The sequence below is a fragment of the Gossypium arboreum genome, chromosome 12 (genome assembly GCF_025698485.1).
Source record: "Gossypium arboreum isolate Shixiya-1 chromosome 12, ASM2569848v2, whole genome shotgun sequence".
In the NCBI taxonomy this organism is placed as follows: domain Eukaryota; kingdom Viridiplantae; phylum Streptophyta; class Magnoliopsida; order Malvales; family Malvaceae; genus Gossypium; species Gossypium arboreum.
The window spans coordinates 88,307,408-88,327,701 of record NC_069081.1 but is presented as its reverse complement, the minus strand read 5'-3'; the positions used below and the strand labels follow the sequence as shown (position 1 = coordinate 88,327,701).

Here is a 20,294-nt window from a genome sequence, read left to right as displayed (position 1 = left end):
GCTGAATCCTCCAAGCTATTTTTAGCATATCAGTGTGGCTGATTAAAGTTTTCACTGGATTGTGTTGTTGAACCAAACAGCATACCAGTGAGTTTACTATCCTCCACTGCACTACACTGACCTTCACTGGTAAACCAAAGGAACCCATAGTCTAGTTACCTTAATGATTACTTATCCTTTAAGTATATCATAAATGATAATGCTTATCCATTATATGCCTTACCTTGTTGAACTTTTCAATGTTGCTACCATCTTGATTTTTCATGAAGTTTCCAACATGGTAAGCTTTATCCAATTTGCAAAGTTGTATCCAATTTGAAAACCAAGTTGTATGAGGTAGAAGCCAATTTGGATACAAACTATTTGGTTGTAATTTTTTACTTTGAAAAGTTTGGTTTGATTTCTAACACTCCCCCTCAAACTGAACTTTTCATTCTAAGCTTTTCTTTGAGTCTATGGAATATGTCTGCTTTCAATGGCTTCATAAAAATGTCCGCTAGTTGATTTTCTGTTCTGCAGTAGACTAACTCCACATTTTTATTTTTCACTTGCTTTCGAATAAAATGATACTTTGTATCGATATGCTTACTTCGACTATGAGACACTGGATTCTTTGAAAGAGATATTGTGGACTTGTTGTCAACATAAATTGTAATTGGACCTTCTTGTATAATAGATAATTCACCCAAAATATTCTTCAACCAAATTGCTTGACACGTGCATATTGCAACAGCCATGTATTCTGCTTCACATATTGAAAGAGCTACTGTTTGTTGCTTTTTCGATGACCATGAAAATGCTGCGGAGCCAAATGGAATAAATATCTATATGTGCTTTTACGATCATCCAAGTCTCCACCATAATCACTATCTGAATAACCAACCAATTTTGAACTATGTGAGTATGTATAAAATAAACCCTGATCCATCGTACCTTTGATGTATCTCAAAATTCTCTTTGCTGCAATCAGGTGATCTTGTTTTGGCTTCTCCATGTATCTGCTAACTATTCCCACTGCGTACAAGATGTCTGGCCGCGTAATAGTCAAGTACCTTAAACTTCCAATGATACTTTTAAACAACGTTGGATTTACTGGCTCTCTGGATGAATCAACACTTAATTTCGTGCCTGGTTCTGCTGGCGTAGCTACTGGCTTGCAATCTTTCATATTGAATTTTCTTAAAATTTGTTCTGCATACTTCTTTTGAGACACGAATGTGACATCTTTCATTTGTTTCACCTCGACTTCAAGAAAGTATGACATTTCACCTATATCAGTCATTTCAAATTCTTTACTCATAGCTTTCTTAAAGTCATTGAACATACTTGGATTGTTTCCTGTAAAAATCATATCATCCACATATAAGCACACAATCATGATGTGACCAACTTTATTTTTCTTCGTATATAGAGCATGTTCGTATAGGCTTTTTATGAACCTGTTCTTTTGAAAGTATTCATCTATTCTTGTGTTCTATGCTCTCGGAACCTGCTTCAATCCGTATAAAACTTTCTTCAAGCGATAGACTTTGTCTTCTTGTCCTTGTTTGTAATATCCAGGTGGTTGTTCAATATAGACTTCTTCTTCCAAGTAGCCATTAAGGAATGCTGACTTCACGTCTATATGATAAATTTTCCATTTATTTTGTGCTGTAATTGCCATGAGAAGCCTTATAGTATTAATTTTGGCTACTGGAGCAAATACTTCATCATAGTCTACACCATATCTTTGCTTGTAGCCTTTTTCAACTAGTCTTGCTTTGTATTTCTTCACTTTTCCTTCTTTGTTGGTCTTCATCTTGTACACCCATTTGACTCCAATTAGATTATATCCTTCTGGTAGACTTGTTAACTCCCATGTGTCATTTCTTCTTATTGCTGCAATTTTTTCATCCATTGCCTTCTTCCATCTGACATCTTTAATTGCATCTACATATATGATTGGATCATATTCTGTCATTAAACAGAATAGTGAATAATCGAGTATTGTTTCTATGGGTTTTGTAACTTCATAAATATCACATAAACTACGCATTCTTGCAGCTGCTTCTTCTGAGTTGCTGGTATTGCTGCTGGTTGGTGATAATGATGTTGTAGGAGTTGTTGCAATAGGACTTGGAGGAGGGCTTTGATCGTTGCCTTGTTCTTGATTAATGAAGTCGTTGTCTTTGTCATCACTGAAAAATAATCCTTCAATTTTCTTTTCTTCTTCACTCTATCTCCAATAATCAGCTTCATCGAATTCGACATCTCTTAAAATAATAACTTTCTTGTTGAGAGGGTTGTATAACCTATATTCCTTACTTCTCTTTTCATAACCAATGAAAATACATTTTACTCATTTATCATCAAGCTTCTTTCTAATCTGGTCAGGAACATGAGCATATGCGATGCATCTAAAAATCTTGCGATGTCCGACTCCTGGCTTTTGATTACTCAAAGCTTCATTTGGCGTCTTGTATTTCACACTTTTTGTTGGACACCGGTTCAACAAATAAACAGCACATTGAACAGCTTCGGCCCAGAAAGTTCTTGGTAAATGCTTACCTTTAACCATGCTTCTTGCCATATCAAGAATAGTGCGGTTCTTTCTTTCAGTGACTCTGTTTTGTTGTGGCGTGTACGCAGTTGTCAATTGGTGAATAATTCCGTGTTCATTGTAGAAGCTTTCAAATAGCTTTGAAGTATACTCACCACCTCTATCAGTTCTGAGTATTTTAATGAAATGTCCACTTTGTTTTTTTACCATGGCTTTGAACTCGATAAACTTGTCAAATGCTTCTGATTTTGTTTTAAGAAGATATATAAACTTTTTCTACTAAAATCATTAATAAAAGTAACATAGTACCTGTTTCCACCAAGTAATGGTATATCAAAAGGACCTGCTATATCGGAGTGCACGATCTCCAATGGTTTCCTAGCTCGTCGAGTTTTTCCCGCTTCAAAACTCTGTCTGTGTTGTTTTCCTTTAATGCAAGCTTCACATAGGTGATCAGGAGGATTAATTTATGGCAACCCATTCACCATATTTTCTTTTGACAATAGCTTCAGACCGGAAAAACCAAGATGCCCGAACCTTAAATGCCACAACCGTGATTCATCTTTAATTATATTCTTCATGCATTTCACCTCTCCAAATTCAATATCAATAGTAAATAGACGGTTACGCGTCATATCAACTTGGGCAATTAATTCACCATTCTTATTTTTTAGGGTGAGCATGGAATCTTTCATATGTACTTCATATCCTTTTTCTAGAAGCTGTCCAAGGCTGATGATATTGCTTTTCAAAGCTGGTACGTAATAAACATCTAAAATGAACTTTTTTTTCCATTCTTTTGTATAATAGTGACTTTGCCTTTGCCTTTGCCTTTGACCGTGGCATGCGATTCATCTCCAAACGTTACTTGTCCATGAATATTCTCATCCAACTCTGAAAATAAGTCTTTTCTGCCACACATGTGATTGCTAGCGCAATTATCAAGATACCAAATATTTTTTTCTTGATTTTTCACTTTCTTTATAGGTGAGGAATACATTAGATTCCACGTTTTCTTCTTCTTTGGCTGCTGCTACATGATTTCTCTCCTCCATATTGGGATTTGATCTACACTCGTAACTATAATGGCCATATTTATTGCAATTATAACATTGTACCTGAGATTTATTTCCTTGTTGAAATCTACCTCTGCCTCGACCTCGGCCTCGAGCTCCTTGTCCACGACTCGATGTTTGATATTCGTCACTTGTTTGGACTTTACCATATGATTGATTGCCTCGTCCATGTGTTCCTCATCCACCTCTATTTCTGCCTCTATATCCTCCACGGTATCCTCTACGATTGCTCGTTCCTTGTCCAAAATTATCCCTAGCTCCACTTTCGTTGAAGGACAACTTACTTTGCAAGACTTGGTCCGAATTTCCAGTATCATCATTTAGCTTCATTTTATGCTCATGGGCTTGGAGGGAACCCACAAGTTTGTTGATTGATATTTGTGATAAATCTTTTGACTCTTCAATGGCAACCACCATATAATCAAATTTGCGTGTTAATGACCGCAAAATTTTTTCCATTACTCTGACATCATCAAGTGTTTCTCCATTTCTTTTCATTTCATTTACCACCGTTTTCACCCAAATAACATAATCATCAACACTTTCCAATAGTTTCATTTTCAACGTCTCAAATTCAGCTCTAAGGGTTTGTAAACGTACCTTTTTAGCCTTTTCCGCTCCTTGAAGGGATTTTTGCAAACTTCCCCATGCTTCATTTGATGTCTTCACATCTGAAATTTTTTCAAAGGTTGATTCATCAACGCCTTGAAAAATAAAAAACAACACCCTCTTATCCTTTTTACGAGCTTCTTTTAATACTCTTTTTTCTTCATTTGTCAAAGCCGCTTTGGCAGCTTCATTTTCGGGCTCGACATATCCTTCTTCAACAACATCCCAACAATTTTGAGAACCGAGCAAAGCCTTTATCTAGATGCTTCAGTTTCCATAATTTGTCTTTGTTAATTTCATGATCTGCGATTGAATCATGTTCACCATTGTGATGTCAACACGAACCTAGGTCGGATACCACTTGTTGGAAGCGTAATAATAAAAATAACTCAAATACTAATTTTTATTACACACAAATAAAATACAATACAAATTCTCTTTTATTTTTTTCTCTCTATACTAGCTGCTGCTAGATTTTCCTTTCTATACTCACAACACCTTTTTTTGCTCTCAAACTCTAGCTAATTTTTTTAGCACTCACAACACATGAACTATACATACATATATATAGACATAGTCTAGTTACCTTAATGATTGCTTATCCCTTAAGTATATCATAAATGATAATGCTTATCGATTATATGCCTTGCCTTGTTGAACTTTTCAATGTTGTTACCATCTTGATTTTTCATGAAGTTTCCAACATGATAAGCTTTATCCGATTTGCAAAGTTGTATCCAATTTGAAAGCCAAGTTGTATGAGGTAGAAACCAATTTGGATACAGACTCTTTGGTTGTAATTTTTGACTTTGAAAAGTTTGGTTTGATTTCTAACACCACGATCCAAACCCATCATCGAGCCACAAACAACACTCAAAATACCCATAACATCACAATGAAATTCGAGCCCCGCAATGAATCAGAGTGAATGTACTTTTAAAAAAAATCGAATAATGTAAAATTGAAATAGATTTAACATTTTTTTGTTTTAAAAATATTATTTACTATTTAAAATAGTTAATATTTTTAAATTTTTATGATTTTGTAAATGAAATCTTTTGTTTAAAATTAAAGTGCAATTGAAAATAATTCTTATCCCATCCGTATATGTATCATTCATAATTTAATTCTAATCTCACGTGTTGAAAAATCAAAATTCATTTGTTAACAAAGTTCGTCTATATATGTTTGCAAGATCAACAATATGAGGTAAAAATGCTATGGAGGTCTTATATAAGAAGTCGATTATATTTTACTATCTTTATTTAAAAATAGATAAATTAGTCCTAATCGTTAAATGAAAGAAAAATTAGTTTTTTATTAAAAATTTCATTTATTTTACTGTTAAAATTTCGCATGACTAACATAATAATTAAATGTATACCTTATTTTGATATAAAAATTTATCTGATAAAATTTTATAAAAAATTAATTTACTTTTTAATTAATTCATCTATATTTTAAATAAAAACAATATATTCTAACTCCTAATACATGCATGTCACACGAGATTCTCTCTATTATAAAAGTCAGTCACGTTATTGCAAAAAACTACCAAATACCAACAACTACCTGCCACTCTGTCTGAAGCTTTGAGCTTTCAACCTTTCCAACAATGGCAGCGGTATGATTTTAACACCATGCTGTTTCTATTTTTGTTCAATTTAATCCCAAATTCCACTCATTATTTTTATTTTATTTTGTTGTTAACAGATAATTGGTGAGTCTCCAAAGCTTGCTCTGTATTCATACTGGCAAAGCTCATGTTCATGGCGAGTTCGCTTCGCTTTAAACCTCAAAGGTTTTAACTTTAATCATCAGCTTATTCCCTCTTATATCTAATTTGGGTTTCTCTTCGAATTCATTAATTCAGTAGGTTTCCAATAATTTTGGTACTGATTTTTTAATTGGGTTTTTGTTAGGGATTTCGTATGAGTACAAAGCTGTGAATCTTTCAAAAGGAGAGCAGTTTACACCAGGTGAGCTATACAGACATACATACTACATACATACATGCATATGGTAGAATGGAAACATACTAAAAAGACAATTTTTTTTCTTTTGTTGTTGCTGCTGTTGTTGCAGAGTTTGAGAAATTGAACCCTCTGCATTTTGTTCCTGTTCTTGATGATGGTGATGTTGTCGTGTCTGATTCATATGCAATCTTGTTGGTTAGTGTTCTTAATTCCAATACAGCAACGATTAGGAATTCTTTTAGGGGTTGGAATTTAATTATAACTTATGATTTTATCATTTAGGAAAGGATTAAATAATTTTTTTATTTTTATTTTTAAGGAGGTAAAGTGCCATTTATCCTATATAAACTTCTAATTTTTTCATTTATAAAAGGACTAAAAAGCGATTTTCCATTTCGAGGGCTGTCCTCCTCTTGTATTTATAAATAAATAAATAAATAAATCACACCCAATGTCACAGTACTATTAGTAAGTTTACATTTTAATCACTCAACTTTAAAATATTACAAAATAATCACTGGACTTTTTGAAAGTTTTCATTTTAATCACCGAATTATTTGAAAGTTTTTATATAAGTCATCGAATTATTCGAAAGTTTTTATTTTTTATTTTTAAAAAAAAATCCGACTAGCGAGTTCTAAGTGACAATTTGACGATCGGTACAGTGGATTAGTACCTATCGATGAATAGAAGAAATGCCTTAGATCTAAGTTGATCTTACAGTTAGTGTTGGAGATTGAAGAAGAAAGCTGTTTGTATTTTAGTTCGTAAATTTGTGATGCTCGAAGTTGTTTCATGATAACAAACTGAACTGTAAAAGAAAAGGGGAAAGAATTTCGATTGGTGCAAACGGTGTAAACAAATAATGCTATACAACAACAGTTTTAATAGTCTAGTGACTTAAAATTTTCAAATAATTAGTGGTCATTTTTAACGTTTTGAAGTCGAGCGATCAAAACATAAACTTACTAATAATTTAGTGTATGGAATTTGTTGATATTGTCATTTGATGTGGTGTTTTTGCGTTCATTTCAGCTGAATTGTTTAATTTGGTACTTATTTTTGTTAGTATTTGGAAGAAAAATACCCTCAAATAGCTCTCTTACCAGCTGATCCCCAGCTTAAAGCTCTGAATCTTCAGGTAAGTATCTTGGAATATGGCTTTACATCATAGATTATGATCCGATCCTGTAAAACCCGAATTTAAAGTAATCTATCCCGATTTGATTATGAAATGTCAACAACTAAAACTCATCAAAATTTTAAATCTGAAGTTACCTAGGAACAAGTAACTCAAAATGACTTGAAATTAAAGTTATCAAATTTGACTACTACCCTTGACTCAAAGAGGATTATACTCAGACGGTAAAACGGATAAGAAAACCTGTCATTATACAAAAAAAAAAAAAAACAGTGACAAATCACGAAATAGACTTGCATTGAAAAGCCTGACCCTCAAACCTGAATGGCATAAACCCAAATGGCCCGAAACTAAAACTGACCAAATCCCAAAATAATCAGAAATTTTTAAAACTCAAATTGACCCCACCTGCTCAATTGACAGTTCACTAACTAGTTTATCATCCACAGGTTGCCAGCATAGTCACCTCTAGCATACAGCCTCTTCATATGCTGTCAAACTTGGTATATTCTGTTATATATATATACACACACATGTATTTATATATTTATGCTCATTCATTTGTTCCTGTTTTAATTCAATTTGATACCCTCTTTTCATGTTTCTTAGAAATATCTTGTGCAAAAAGTTGGTCCACAAGAATCACTTTTGTTTGCTCAAACTAATGTGGAAAAAGGTTTCAATGGTAAGTGATTTCATTTCATAATTAACTTTCATTCTTGTTCGTGTCGTCGTGTATACGTAAAAAGAGCCTCTAACCGATAATCGAAGTTTCGCGAAATACTTAACGCAACTTTTTGCTTGCTTTACTTGCATTGCAGCTCTCGAGAAGTTGCTGAAAGACATTAACGGCAAATATGCAAGCGGAGACGAAGTATACATGGTACATTCGTCATTGTTCGAGTCTTTCCGATTTGATGTTAAACCCTTGATGAATTCTTACATGTTCTTTGATTTGTCTGTCTCAGGCTGATGTATTTATGGCACCTCAGATAGCTGTGGCGATGCAAAGGTTTAAAATCGACATGGTAAATGAGTCTTTGAACGCTTAAAACATAACTTTTATGCTCCATTAATTCTCGAAACTTGTATGTCAGATTAATTAGCACTCAAGAAACCGACCGTATGCGCTGGGTTTTCTTTTTGCAGTCCAAGTACCCTAGATTGTGTCGGATATTCGAGTCATTGAAGGCGTTACCGGAATTCTTAGATGCCTCGCCTGAAAGACAACCTGATGCTGTACATTAACTTGAGTGAGAAGAAACCAACAATAAGACCTTGTTGCCTGTCCTGTATTTGTATTAAATTGTTTGGAGATTTTAGTGGTTATTATGTTGTTTGGTTTCTAAATCCTGTTTTGTTGTTGTTTTTTTATTTAAGTGATCGAAAACTCGTAATATGTATTATCTCGTGGTATTGTTGTTGTTGTAACAATGTTAAATCGAATGTCAAGATTACCATTAGGCTTGGACTACTATGCTTTGTTTGGCTTTTGGCTCGACCATTCCTTTGGTATAGTTCAAAATAGTATAAGTTATACTGAAAGTCTTTAAATTATTAGTAAATTTATTATTTGGTCACTTAATTTTAAGAAGTTACAAAAATGATTATTGAACTATTAAAAAATATTCATTTAAGTTATTGGGTTGTTAAAATCATTGTTTTATGGTCTTCTTTGGTCACAATACTTGAACCAATCAAAAGCTCTACTTCTCATTCTCTTTTACAATATTTAGTTTCTTTTATGAAAGAACGTCACAGATCCGCCAACCAAAATTCAAACAATTTTCTTGTTCGATCTTTGACACTAATTATTATATCGACTTAGATCTAATGTATGATTTCTTACTTGTTGATGGATATTGATTTAATGTATTGATCATCGAACTATCGCTTGGAGCTCACTAGTTGAATTAAAAATTTTTTTTAACCGTGTAATGATTTAAATAAAAACTTCCAAATAGATCAGTGACTTAAATGAAAACTTTTGAATAGTTCAGTGATAATTTTGTAAAATTTTTGAAGTTGAGTGACCAAAACATACTAATATTTTATAGACATTGGATTTAGTTTACCCATTTAGAAAATGGGTAAAAAGACTTCTCCAATCACTCTAAAATTTGAAATTGAGCAAATTGGTCCATTTAAAAACTCGAACAATTAAGGACAATTAATCAATTATACATAATTTTGATTGATATAACAAAAATTAACCCTTTTAAGTTTACATGTTTTGTTAATTTAGTCTTCTTTCTAAAATAATTAAAAATTTATCCTAAACATTTACACATTTACACAAATGTTGCAAGCTAAATTTGTAAAATCTTTACTAAATTGACAGAATGTGTAAACTATGAAAGCTAAATTTGTTATTATACCAATCAAATTTATGTATAGTTGGCAGAAAACATTAACACATTGATTAATTGTACTTAATTTCTCACTTCTGAAATTGATAGGATTAAATTGCTCCAATTTTTCTCATTGGGACCAAGTTACTCAATCGTAAACATAAAAAGGACTGGAAGAACATTTTTACCAGAAAATGCAAAGGAACTAAATATTGCCTTTATTAGTCACTGACTCACTCTCTCTCTCTCGTTTCTGTATAGTAACATGGATTCCATACTTATCTGAATCACAAATCCCATAAACCCTAGATTAAACTAGATTTCCTATTTTAATACCAAAAATCTCAGAGCAAAATTTTAATAAAATCCTGTTTTTTTGTTCTAATTCCAGTATCATCCTTGGTCTCTAAGTAATTCAAAGACAACCTTTATTTTTCACTTGTTTTTCAAGCAGTTGTCAGGACCATAAAAAGAAACACGAAAAAAGATCAATTTTTTGTCTCTTGTTTTGTAATTTTATTGTCGGTGTCGCTTATTACGCCGTAGTTTTCACCAATTACGGACCTGCTTTGTTCGATGGTGGCCTTCACTCGTTCATTGCTGTTGTTGTATTGATCTTATTTCATTTCTTGGTAAATCCCTAAAATTAAACCCTTTTTTGTGATGGGGTTTTGTGTTTGGTCTTAAATTTTATTCCCTTTTTGTGTTCAGATGTTATGAGTCTGTAAAAATTTCATTTTTAATTGCTAAAATTATAAGCTTGGGTTAAATTTGAAGCACAAGCTTCCTTTTGGACCCCTTTTTTAGATTTAGGGTTTCCAATTTTAGATTCTAAATTAATAAATTGGGTTTTGGGGATTGTGATTAGTGTAATCGGATCAAACCTGAAACCCTAAAAACTTAAACCCTAAACCTTCGAAGAATGTATGATTTGGGTCTAAATGTTGGAAATTTGATGTGATTCTGCAGTTGGTTATGCTGTTATGGAGTTACTTAACTGTCGTTTTAACTGATTCCGGTACTGTGCCGCCTAACTGGAAACCGGCTTGGGATGAGGAAAGAGGGGAGGTTGACCCATTGAATGAGTCGGAGTTTGACGGTTTGCAGCCGGCCCTGTCAAGTCGAAGGATTCGATATTGTCGGAAGTGCAACCAGTTTAAACCACCTCGTTGCCATCATTGTTCTGTTTGTACGTTCGAGATTTATCGGTTCCTTTTCTTTTTATATCTGCTTATGAAATCGTTGTTCATGATGATCGGTTTTAGGTGGGCGGTGTGTGCTAAAGATGGACCATCATTGTGTATGGGTTGTCAATTGTGTTGGTGCATTGAATTACAAGTATTTCCTTCTGTTCTTGGTATGCCTGCTTTATCTATATCAGTTTTATCGTTACTATTTTCAAAATGCATATATCGAGCTTGCCGAGTGTTTCTTTGCTGGCTTGTTGCTTGATTGTAACATTGGTTGAAGTAATGGTTCTGTTTGCTTGCTGTTCGTTTGACTTCGATTTTAAACCTCGATGCAGTTCTACACATTCCTCGAGACAAGTCTTGTGACGTTGGCCTTATTCTCTCATTTCTTAGCTTTCTTTAGCGATGAAGAAATTCCCGGAACTGCTGCCACCCTTGCTACAACTTTTCTGTCCTTCGGTACGGGTTGCTCGGCCAGTTTTCTTCTAACCTGTTCAACAATTTTTTCCTGATGACGTGCTAAAGTATTACAAGTTTCTCGTGTCACAGTTTTGAATCTGGCGTTTGCATTGAGTGTCTTTGGGTTTTTGATCATGCACGTATCTTTGGTGTCCGCTAACACCACAACTATTGAGGTATCGTATTCATTTGAATTCTATTACCGTGTCATAATAGTGCGTGCACATGTGAAACTATTTGTTTTCGGAAAAAACTCAAATGCTGTAACGCCAAGCACATCAAGTGAATATCCTAACGAGAATTTAGGTCCATCTTTCGGCTGGATACATGGTGTATTCTCCCTTTATAGGATTAAAATGCAATATAAATAGACTTAGGATTTACTGAAAAAAAAATTCTTTGGTCGTCTTTCGAACAGGCATATGAGAAGAAAACTACTCCGAAATGGCGATATGACCTAGGCCAAAAGAAAAATTTTGAACAGGTTAACTTTTTTATCTTTGTTTGACAAGTCCTTATGGCTTCTGGAAGCTTTACCGGAGTTTGCATTCTTTATAGCTGGTCTGTATGCTGTATTAACTGTCATCGATCTTCGTTTTGCTCAAGTTTTGGTGCTTGTATATATACAGGTGTTTGGAACAGACAAGCGATACTGGTTCATTCCAGCTTACTCGGACGAGGATTTACGACGAATGGCAGCACTTCAGGGTCTTGAATTCCCATCGAACCCTGATTTTGATTCCGAGGAGTTCTAAAAAGTCCACAATCAGGAAATTGGATAAATTTTCTTGTAATTATAGATACAGGATGCCCTCCGACATTGCTTCCTTGTTTTTGTACAGGTATTCCGGCTCTAACTGTTCGTTTTCATGTCACATTTGTACATGCTGACTGAAAATATAGAAGAAAATGGTTTTGTATTTCAAATTTGCTTGAATTGTTTGTATTTGACACAAGTCCTAGAATTACTCACAGTCTCTCCTCAACTTATAAATAGAAAGATAATGTGCTTTAACGCACTCAAATTTACTTCTCTTGTATTGAAAATAATGTTCATACCAATCTAACTAATATTCAATCAACATTACATTAACATATTATTGAGTATCATATTACATTAATCAAGCTTTTTTTTATTAGTTTAATCGTTAATTTGGGTATTAAATATGCTGCTTGTTTTAATTATACCTTATATTAGACCACCCAAGATATGACAATTACTCTAATAATTTCAAATCTTAATCAGAAGGTTTTCAAATTTGGAGATGTATTAAAAATTTAAGCCATGGTGAATTAATCCTCATATTACTTGTGAGAAATGAGAAATTTTGGGACGGGTTTGGATAAAGCTTTTTTTAGCTCAGCTTGATGTTAATATTTTATTAATTTTTGAACAATGTAATGAGTTTTCAAGGAGACTGAAAATAAGTTTAGGTTTGAATTTTTTTAAATCGAGCCAGTCCATGAATAGGTATAATAAGCATCTCTATGCAAGAGTTTAGTGGATGAAGAATACAATGGTAGGAGAGTTTTGCCTCTTATTATGGGCCAAGTTAAGAATTTTATGTCAGGGTCGAAATAAGGACCAAAGGCATGGATTTTGTATTAAAAAGTTTAGATAAAATTAATTGTGTAAATGATATATTGGTGCTCACAAGTTAAATAGTTCAATTTAAAAATAAGTTGAACTCGATTTGGTAATTATCAAGCTGAGTTAGAGCCATCGATCAAGTTGAATTTGGGTTGATTCAAATGGCTTGCAAGCCTTGTCGAGTTTTTTGTATTTATATATTATTAAATTAAATTATTACTTTTAATATATATTATTAACCTTAAACTTAATTATTGAGTCAAGCTTAACCTCAAGTACAAAAATTGGTAAATGAACTTAATCGAGCTCGAACTCAAACTTAAAAATAGATGTTTGATTGAATTCAAATTGAGTATCAAACTCCCAATTTTGACTCGATTACATCCCTATGTAAAACTATAAATTTCTAAAAACTAAGAAAGTAATTTAATCATTTTTTTTAAAGATAAATTCATTAATTCATTCAATAAATGGAACCATACAATTCAGAGAGAAAATAATAGCAAACACTCTTCGTAGATGGTGAATAACAAGCTCCATCAACACAACAAAGGCTTTAGCCTCAGCATCAATAGAACATTATGACATGTTGACAATTGGCTTTGTCACAACTCAAGAATGACACATCTGGGGTGATTGCAAACACTTAATATGATAAGGAAATCAACCTTGGATGGTCCAAAACGGCGAGCAAAAATCAACCATTCACCAAACTACAGAGGATGGCAAAAAAAATATCCATAAAATCACTTGTAAAACTAAAATTACATGCATAAACAAGACTAAAAAATGTGCTATAGAAGTAGATAAAAACTTTTAAAACTAAAGACTTATTAAACAAACAAAAAATATAAAAAACTTAAAACAATATGGGTCCAAATCAACAGGTGAAATCATTTATTTTTCTGAAATACTCTCAAAAGTAAGAAGTTAACGAAGAGTCACCCACTTTCCAAGAAAAACTATTGGTGGTCGATGGAGTTTTAGCGAACGACAGGCATTGTCATTTGTCTATCACAACTTATGAAGATAACAAAAATACCCACAAAATAGATCTAAAAACTAAAAAAAGAGAAGACATGTGTAATGAATGAGAAAAAGAAAAAAAAGAAAGGGTTGGTGAGAGAAAAAAAAAACAAGTGATAACCAATCTAAAGGTTGACACCACCGCTGAGTAAAAGAAAAGATAAGAAACAAATGACTTGGAAAAAAAAAAGAGAGAGTAAGTTAATTATTTTGAATACTTGCCTTCTTATAACCGCACAACTAAATATTGGAGACGCCCTCCTCCATTTTTTTTTTCTTTTTCATTATTCTTTTGAAACTTTTTGAAAATTTCAATTAAATTCTTTTAAAATTTCTAGAAATTCTCATTACAGTCTCATAATTAAAAAAAATTTCAATTAAATTCCTAATTTTTTTTAAAATTCTCATTAAACCCCAACAAACAAATCATGCAGATCAAAGAAAATTGTTTACAGAACTGACAAGACGAATAAAACACAGAGAAAGAAACAAGTAAAATAAGCTTTCAAGAATCCCCCCAAAAAAAGGAAAAAAATTTGCAAATGAGGCCATAGAACAATACAAACATCATGGGTAGGCTGTGATTGTCAATGCATATGCCTGAGAAAAACAAACAATATAATCTTACTTAGATTCTAGTGTTGGCTGTTAGGGAAAAAAAAATCATTAATATAACCTTATTCCAATGTTTATTATTATTATTATTATTTTTAAAAAATATCAACTTGATTGGTTTTGCACATCAAAATTTCCATTTTGAAATTAATTTTCCATTATTAATAATATTATTTATTCTCTTGACCGGTGAAGCTAATTTATTTATGTGGGAATTTTTAAGCTCAATGATGATGGTAATAATATCTACTGCAAACTTGGAGGTTTGTTTTCCATTGTAAAACATTAATGTTGAATGAAGAATGGTTGTATTTTTATGGGTTAATTGTATTAAACATTTTTAAATTTTTAAATTTTATTGATCTTTAAAAAGCCTTGAAAGAATCGATCAACTTAATTATCTGTTTAAGCGTTAAATGTTAATTAAGGTATGATGTGGATCATTCTTAAAGTATGTGGATTAAATTGTAAACATGTATTAAAGATGAAATTAGAAATCTTATATTAAGGGGATTGAGAGAATTAAGATTCTTTTTTGGGTAGATAGAGGAGCAAAGCTAAAGAACCGTGAGTTAAAATGATCTAAATTGAATAAATAATTTTTGTAATGGCCAAAAAATACATTTTTTTTTCATTTGATCGAAAAAAAGGATTAAAATTGAACTTTTAATATTTAAGAGGGATTACAAAGAGAATTATACAATTTAACCAAGGGGAGACAAGGCTCCTACTCTTAGCTTATCTAACATGTTAATGTTAAACAAGCATACGGTTTCTATAATCTAACATCTTAACCATTCAAATAAATAGAAAATTTGTAATGTTGGCCCTTCATAAAAATTAATTCTATAATCTAAGCTCTTTTAGAATAAAATTTTTAGCTTCGCCACTTCAAAGTTTTAGAATTTTATTTTAAGCTTGAACCAACATTTAATGCCAAATTAACAAAAAGTTAACGAAATAACTTGATTGATACGATATTGATATATCAAGTACACAATTAAAACGTTTAAAGCTTAAGGACCGATTTGAAATCTAAGCGATAGTTGAAGGATTTATAATGGAATTAACTCTTCACTTAAAAGCTGAATACTTTGGGAATGGCGTAAAGTAGAAATCAAATTCCAATGATTCAAAATTTCTAGGATTTGAGCTATATCTAGGAAGGTCACAAATTTATAAACAAGAACCATTGGTTCACGACTGGTGCGGGCAACTGTTCCAGGGACTTGTTGGCAACATGTGGGAGCCATTGCCTACAACATGTTCTTTCTCTGCTCATCTGCTTTATTCATTAATTTTTTTGTACATGGATCTTGATTTTCAGGCAAGATTTAAGTTATAAAATAGATTCAACACTGTGGGCTGTAAGTGGTTTTCGATATATTCTAGGTTGTCAAGCTTCCCCAATGTTGTAGGGTTGTAATGAATTTAGCTTCAACCAATAGGTCTAAATGAAGAAATTTTATAAAACTTATAAAAAGTGATTTAAATGAATAAAATGAGTTTGTTTTTATACATAAATGAATTGAATATGTTATGTTCGTGTTTGGTTTATTTAATAAATGAATTTTAAAAATGGAAAATTATATCGAGGTTACTAAACTATTAGTAAGTTTATATTTTGGTCATTCAATTTCAAAAAGTTACAAAATTGACATTAAACTATTCGAAAGTTTTTGTTTAAGTCATTGAATTGTTAAATTTTTTTTTTAAAGTTCAGTTAGTGAGTTTTAAGTGACAATTCAATGATTAGTATGATAGATCAATACACATTGACGAGTAGAGAAACTTAGCTCAGATCCAAGTCGATTTGACAATCAATGTCAAATATTAGAGAAAAAATTGCTTGGATTTTGATTCGTAGATTCATAACATTCAAAGTTTTATAAAAAAAAATTGAATTGTAAAAAAGAAATAGAATGACAGCTTTTGATTGAAGCCGATAGTATGAACAAAGAAGGCTATACAACAACAATTTTAAAAATTCAGTGACTTAAATAAATTTTTTTGAATATTTCATTAATTATTTTGTAACTTTTCAAAGTTAAATTACTAAAATATAAACTTATTAATAATTTAATAACTTTAAGTATAATTTACATATATTTATTTATCTTAATAAACAAACAAAAACTAAGATGTATTGTTGATTTATGGCTCTAATGATAATCTATACAAGCAAGTGGGCAAGACATTATCCTCAAAACAAGACATGAATATGGCTGCAAACTGCTAGCTCCATACCATATATAATGATGTCATGAAGTTTTGAGCTACTAACATTTCATTTTGCCCCATACCCATTTGGGGGTGGGGGATATTGGATATTGCATATTGCATATTAATTCAACATACATTCACCTTTCATTTTCAATTTATTATACTACATATTTATATAAATTTTGATTTACGATCGTTTTATTTAAATTTTGATATATTTGTATTTTAAAATAAGATTTGGTTATTATTATTATTTAATATTTATCAATAAATTATTAAAATAAATGATAGTAAAGTTTGTTTTTTAACTCTTAAAATTATTTTTTCATGAGGGTTTAATTAAATATCATCTCAATTCGAATAAAGTTAAGCTCATATAGTAAAATGGATGAATATATCTATAATTATATAAAAATATTATCGAGCTGTCGTGTAGAATCTCTTAAGAACCTGCCTCATGCAAATATAATAATATTAATTGTACCCCTCTGTATATATAAAACCAATGGCAAATGTACGGTTTATCAAACATATACTTTCAACTATTCAAGTTTCAAGCAAAACACAATATGGCTTTTTGGTCTGCTGAGAACGCCACCAAAGCTTATCTCCGAGCATTGAAAATGGTAAACAAAACCCACATAAGTCCATTGATGCTATGTATGTATGTATGTATGTATGTATGTATTTATTTTTGATGTGTTTTGTTTTATAGGGGAAAAGAGGCAAAGAACCAGACGTATCGGAGTTCATATCCGCCATGGCGGCGGGCAACAATGCGCAGCTCATGGTAATGACATGTGCCGGCGTAGCAGGATCTACCGCGCTAGCTTTAATCGCTGCGGCACGTCAAACTGGTGGCAAAGTAGTATGCATCTTGAATAGTCTTGACGATTACGTCGCATCGAAAACTGCACTAGGCAACTACGGAGGGTCATTAACCTTCGTCATCGGAGATGCCAAAATGGTCCTAAACGATTACGAAACCGCCGATTCCGTGCTCATCGACTGCAACATCGACGGTCACAAGGAAGTATTGAAGGCAGCACAATAGGGTACAAAGCATAATAGGGGTGCCCTTATTGTAGGGTACAATGCCCTTCATAAAGGACATGGTTGGAACAATGTTGATGAATTGAAGACCCATTTTTTGCCCATCGGAGATGGTTTGCTGGTGATCAGAAAAGCTCCGACGAGGAAAGGTGCCGGTGATGGGTTTAATAGTAGAAAAAGAAGCCGGTGGGTTGTTAAAATAGATAAATGGACCGGTGAGGAACATGTTTTTAGGATCACTTCACCATGTTTTTAGTTTCTAATAATATTAAAAGTTCATCAAGTTGTACATAAATTATATAATATATTGACCAACTTGTAATGTAATTACCCCCATCTGGCTCTGTGTTTTTTTTTTTTGGAACAAGTTGGATGTTATGTAAACAAGTTGTTCGACTCCTCTTAATCCATCTTTTCTAGATCTTATTTTTAGCACTTACACTATTATATTATGCATTAATATTAGATGTGTTGAAAGTATACAAAATTATACATGGTTAGTGAAATAAATATAAGGGACAAAGTAACATTTCGTATAAGAATTTGTCAATTTTTCTTATTTTTGGTCTGTATTAATCTTGAAATTTAACATTTTTCTTAATATCATCATGTTTTAATAAAATCTAAATTCAAGAATCAAATTAGGAAAAGTTGTCAAATTTCTAGACTACTATGGACAAAAAAAAAAAAACCCAATGACCAAGTTAAGAAAAATTACCAAATTCAAGGACTAAATGTTACTTTATTCTTTTTATTAAGTTTTTTACTTCAACAAACAAGATAAAAGAGCAATGGCGAGATTACATTTTTTTTAGATGAAAAAAATTGAAAAAACTAGTCAATTTGCCACTTGTTCAAAGTGTTGTCTAAATAAGTGTTTAGACATGAGTTTGAACAAAGAAAAAAACAAAAAAGAAAAAAAGGTATGCAAACAAAATTTGTTAACGTAGTTCGGAATTGATTCTACTCTACGAAATCTCGTTCAGTGAATGATTTATTCAACAGTTAATTCGATCATTTATTGGCTAAAACTCAATCTATCTTTACACAATAAGCAATTGCAACCCCAATAGCTAGTCTCAGTTTGTTACAACTACTCACAAAAATAACCTGACTTACAAGTTTAATACTCTTCAATAAAGCCTGTGAAAAGAGTGCAAAATATAAGTAAAAGTCGACATCAAATAAATTAACCAAATGCAACACAAGCAACCCCAAAAGATGAATCTCCATATGTGAATATTTGACTCTTTATAGGCCAAATGAGACAGCCTATCAGATCAGTCCAAGCAGAGATAAAATCATCTTTAACAACATAATAATTATGTATAAATAACTTTCAAAATTTATCCCAAGATAAAGCTTGATAAATCTAAAAATATTAGCACATAAATCACTCAGGCTAAAGGATAAGCATAAGCCTTATCTAATAAAGGCATGTCGATCTCCAATCTTTGTTCAGCCACCACATATAATTCACATGGTTTTGAGATGAAATAAAATATGTTTTGAAGTCCACTTGTCTATGGTAAAAACTTATTTTTAGGCCCAAATCAAAATGTTAACATCTCATAATACTCTGTATCACCTTGATACTTGACCTGATTGTCGGGTCCGAGCTACAAGGTGGAACATTAGTTTTCGGAGTAGCTACAATAAAAAATACACAATTCAACATTGTCGAAACCATTTTTTTTGAAAAAAAGAGGTCAACTTTGGTTTTGAAAATGAAAACGAACATGGGAGTCGCCACCAATCTTTTTTTGTTTAGGTGTGATCGAATCACCAAGAAGTTTGGTCATTTTAATTAAACATTTTGGTTTACTAAAACAACGATTTTGGTCTACGAAATTTGGGAAAACGGGTTCGGGAGTCGATTACGTACGAGGAATGATTAGCACACTCGTAACGCCCAAAATTGGTACCTAATTGATTAACTAATGTCTTGATGTCGAAAGTTAAAAAGATTTTAGAATAAATTTTAAAATACGATCGCTTTTTATGAATGTTTGGATAACTCGAGGTGGATATTAAGATTCTCTTGTTTCGAAGAAATAAAATATCACATCCAACACGTAGGACACGGCATTTTCGGCAATGAAGGGATCATAAGTTTAAAACGAGTTTTCAATTTTTGGCAAAAGACAAAAATCAATCAATTTATGGCTCGACTCTCAAGTCCCCAGTGGAGTCGCCAAGCTGTCGAAACCATTCTTTTTGAAAAAAAATAGGGTCGACTTTGGTTTTGAAAATGAAAACGAACATGGGAGTCGCCACTAATCTTTTTTTGTTTAGGTGTGATCGGATCACCAAGAAGTTTGGTCATTTTAATAAAACATTTTGGTTTACTAAAACAACGATTTTGGTCTACGAAATTTGAGAAAACGGGTTCAGGAGTCGGTTACGTACGAGGAAGGATTAGCACCCTCGTAACGCCCAAAATTG

The 20,294-nt window shown here is 32.2% G+C and overlaps 3 protein-coding genes and 1 pseudogene across 6 annotated transcripts; 3 read left to right on the top strand and 1 right to left on the bottom strand.

Moving 5' to 3' along the window:
- Positions 1-3,792: 3,792 nt before the first annotated feature.
- On the bottom strand, positions 3,793-4,916 carry LOC108458629 (uncharacterized). Its single transcript, XM_017758035.1, has 2 exons — positions 4,875-4,916; positions 3,793-4,482 (listed from the first exon to the last, which is right to left on the bottom strand). Exons 1-2 carry the CDS (start codon positions 4,914-4,916, stop codon positions 3,793-3,795), a joined length of 732 nt encoding a protein of 243 aa, XP_017613524.1.
- An 802-nt stretch (positions 4,917-5,718) lies between these two features.
- LOC108459481 (glutathione S-transferase zeta class-like) lies at positions 5,719-8,815 on the top strand. Of its 3 annotated transcripts, none has more exons than XM_017758853.2 (10): positions 5,719-5,848; positions 5,938-6,025; positions 6,147-6,203; positions 6,310-6,395; positions 7,270-7,341; positions 7,791-7,844; positions 7,951-8,026; positions 8,163-8,224; positions 8,310-8,369; positions 8,491-8,815. In XM_017758853.2, exons 1-10 carry the CDS (start codon positions 5,840-5,842, stop codon positions 8,587-8,589), a joined length of 663 nt encoding a protein of 220 aa, XP_017614342.1. In that variant the 5' UTR covers positions 5,719-5,839; the 3' UTR covers positions 8,590-8,815. The 3 variants fall into 3 exon arrangements, with proteins under 3 accessions (XP_017614342.1, XP_017614344.1, XP_052879314.1); XM_017758855.2 differs by having other exon boundaries at positions 8,439-8,815; XM_053023354.1 differs by lacking the exon at positions 7,791-7,844.
- A 1,105-nt stretch (positions 8,816-9,920) lies between these two features.
- On the top strand, positions 9,921-12,370 carry LOC108458464 (probable protein S-acyltransferase 14). Of its 2 annotated transcripts, XM_017757875.2 has the most exons (7): positions 9,921-10,324; positions 10,662-10,881; positions 10,958-11,049; positions 11,218-11,341; positions 11,432-11,517; positions 11,760-11,825; positions 11,971-12,370. In XM_017757875.2, exons 2-7 carry the CDS (start codon positions 10,668-10,670, stop codon positions 12,094-12,096), a joined length of 708 nt encoding a protein of 235 aa, XP_017613364.1. In that variant the 5' UTR covers positions 9,921-10,324; positions 10,662-10,667; the 3' UTR covers positions 12,097-12,370. The 2 variants fall into 2 exon arrangements, with proteins under 2 accessions (XP_017613364.1, XP_017613366.1); XM_017757877.2 differs by lacking the exon at positions 11,760-11,825.
- A 4,935-nt stretch (positions 12,371-17,305) lies between these two features.
- Positions 17,306-18,252, top strand: LOC108459793 (uncharacterized; annotated as a pseudogene).
- The last annotated feature ends 2,042 nt before the right edge of the window (positions 18,253-20,294 follow it).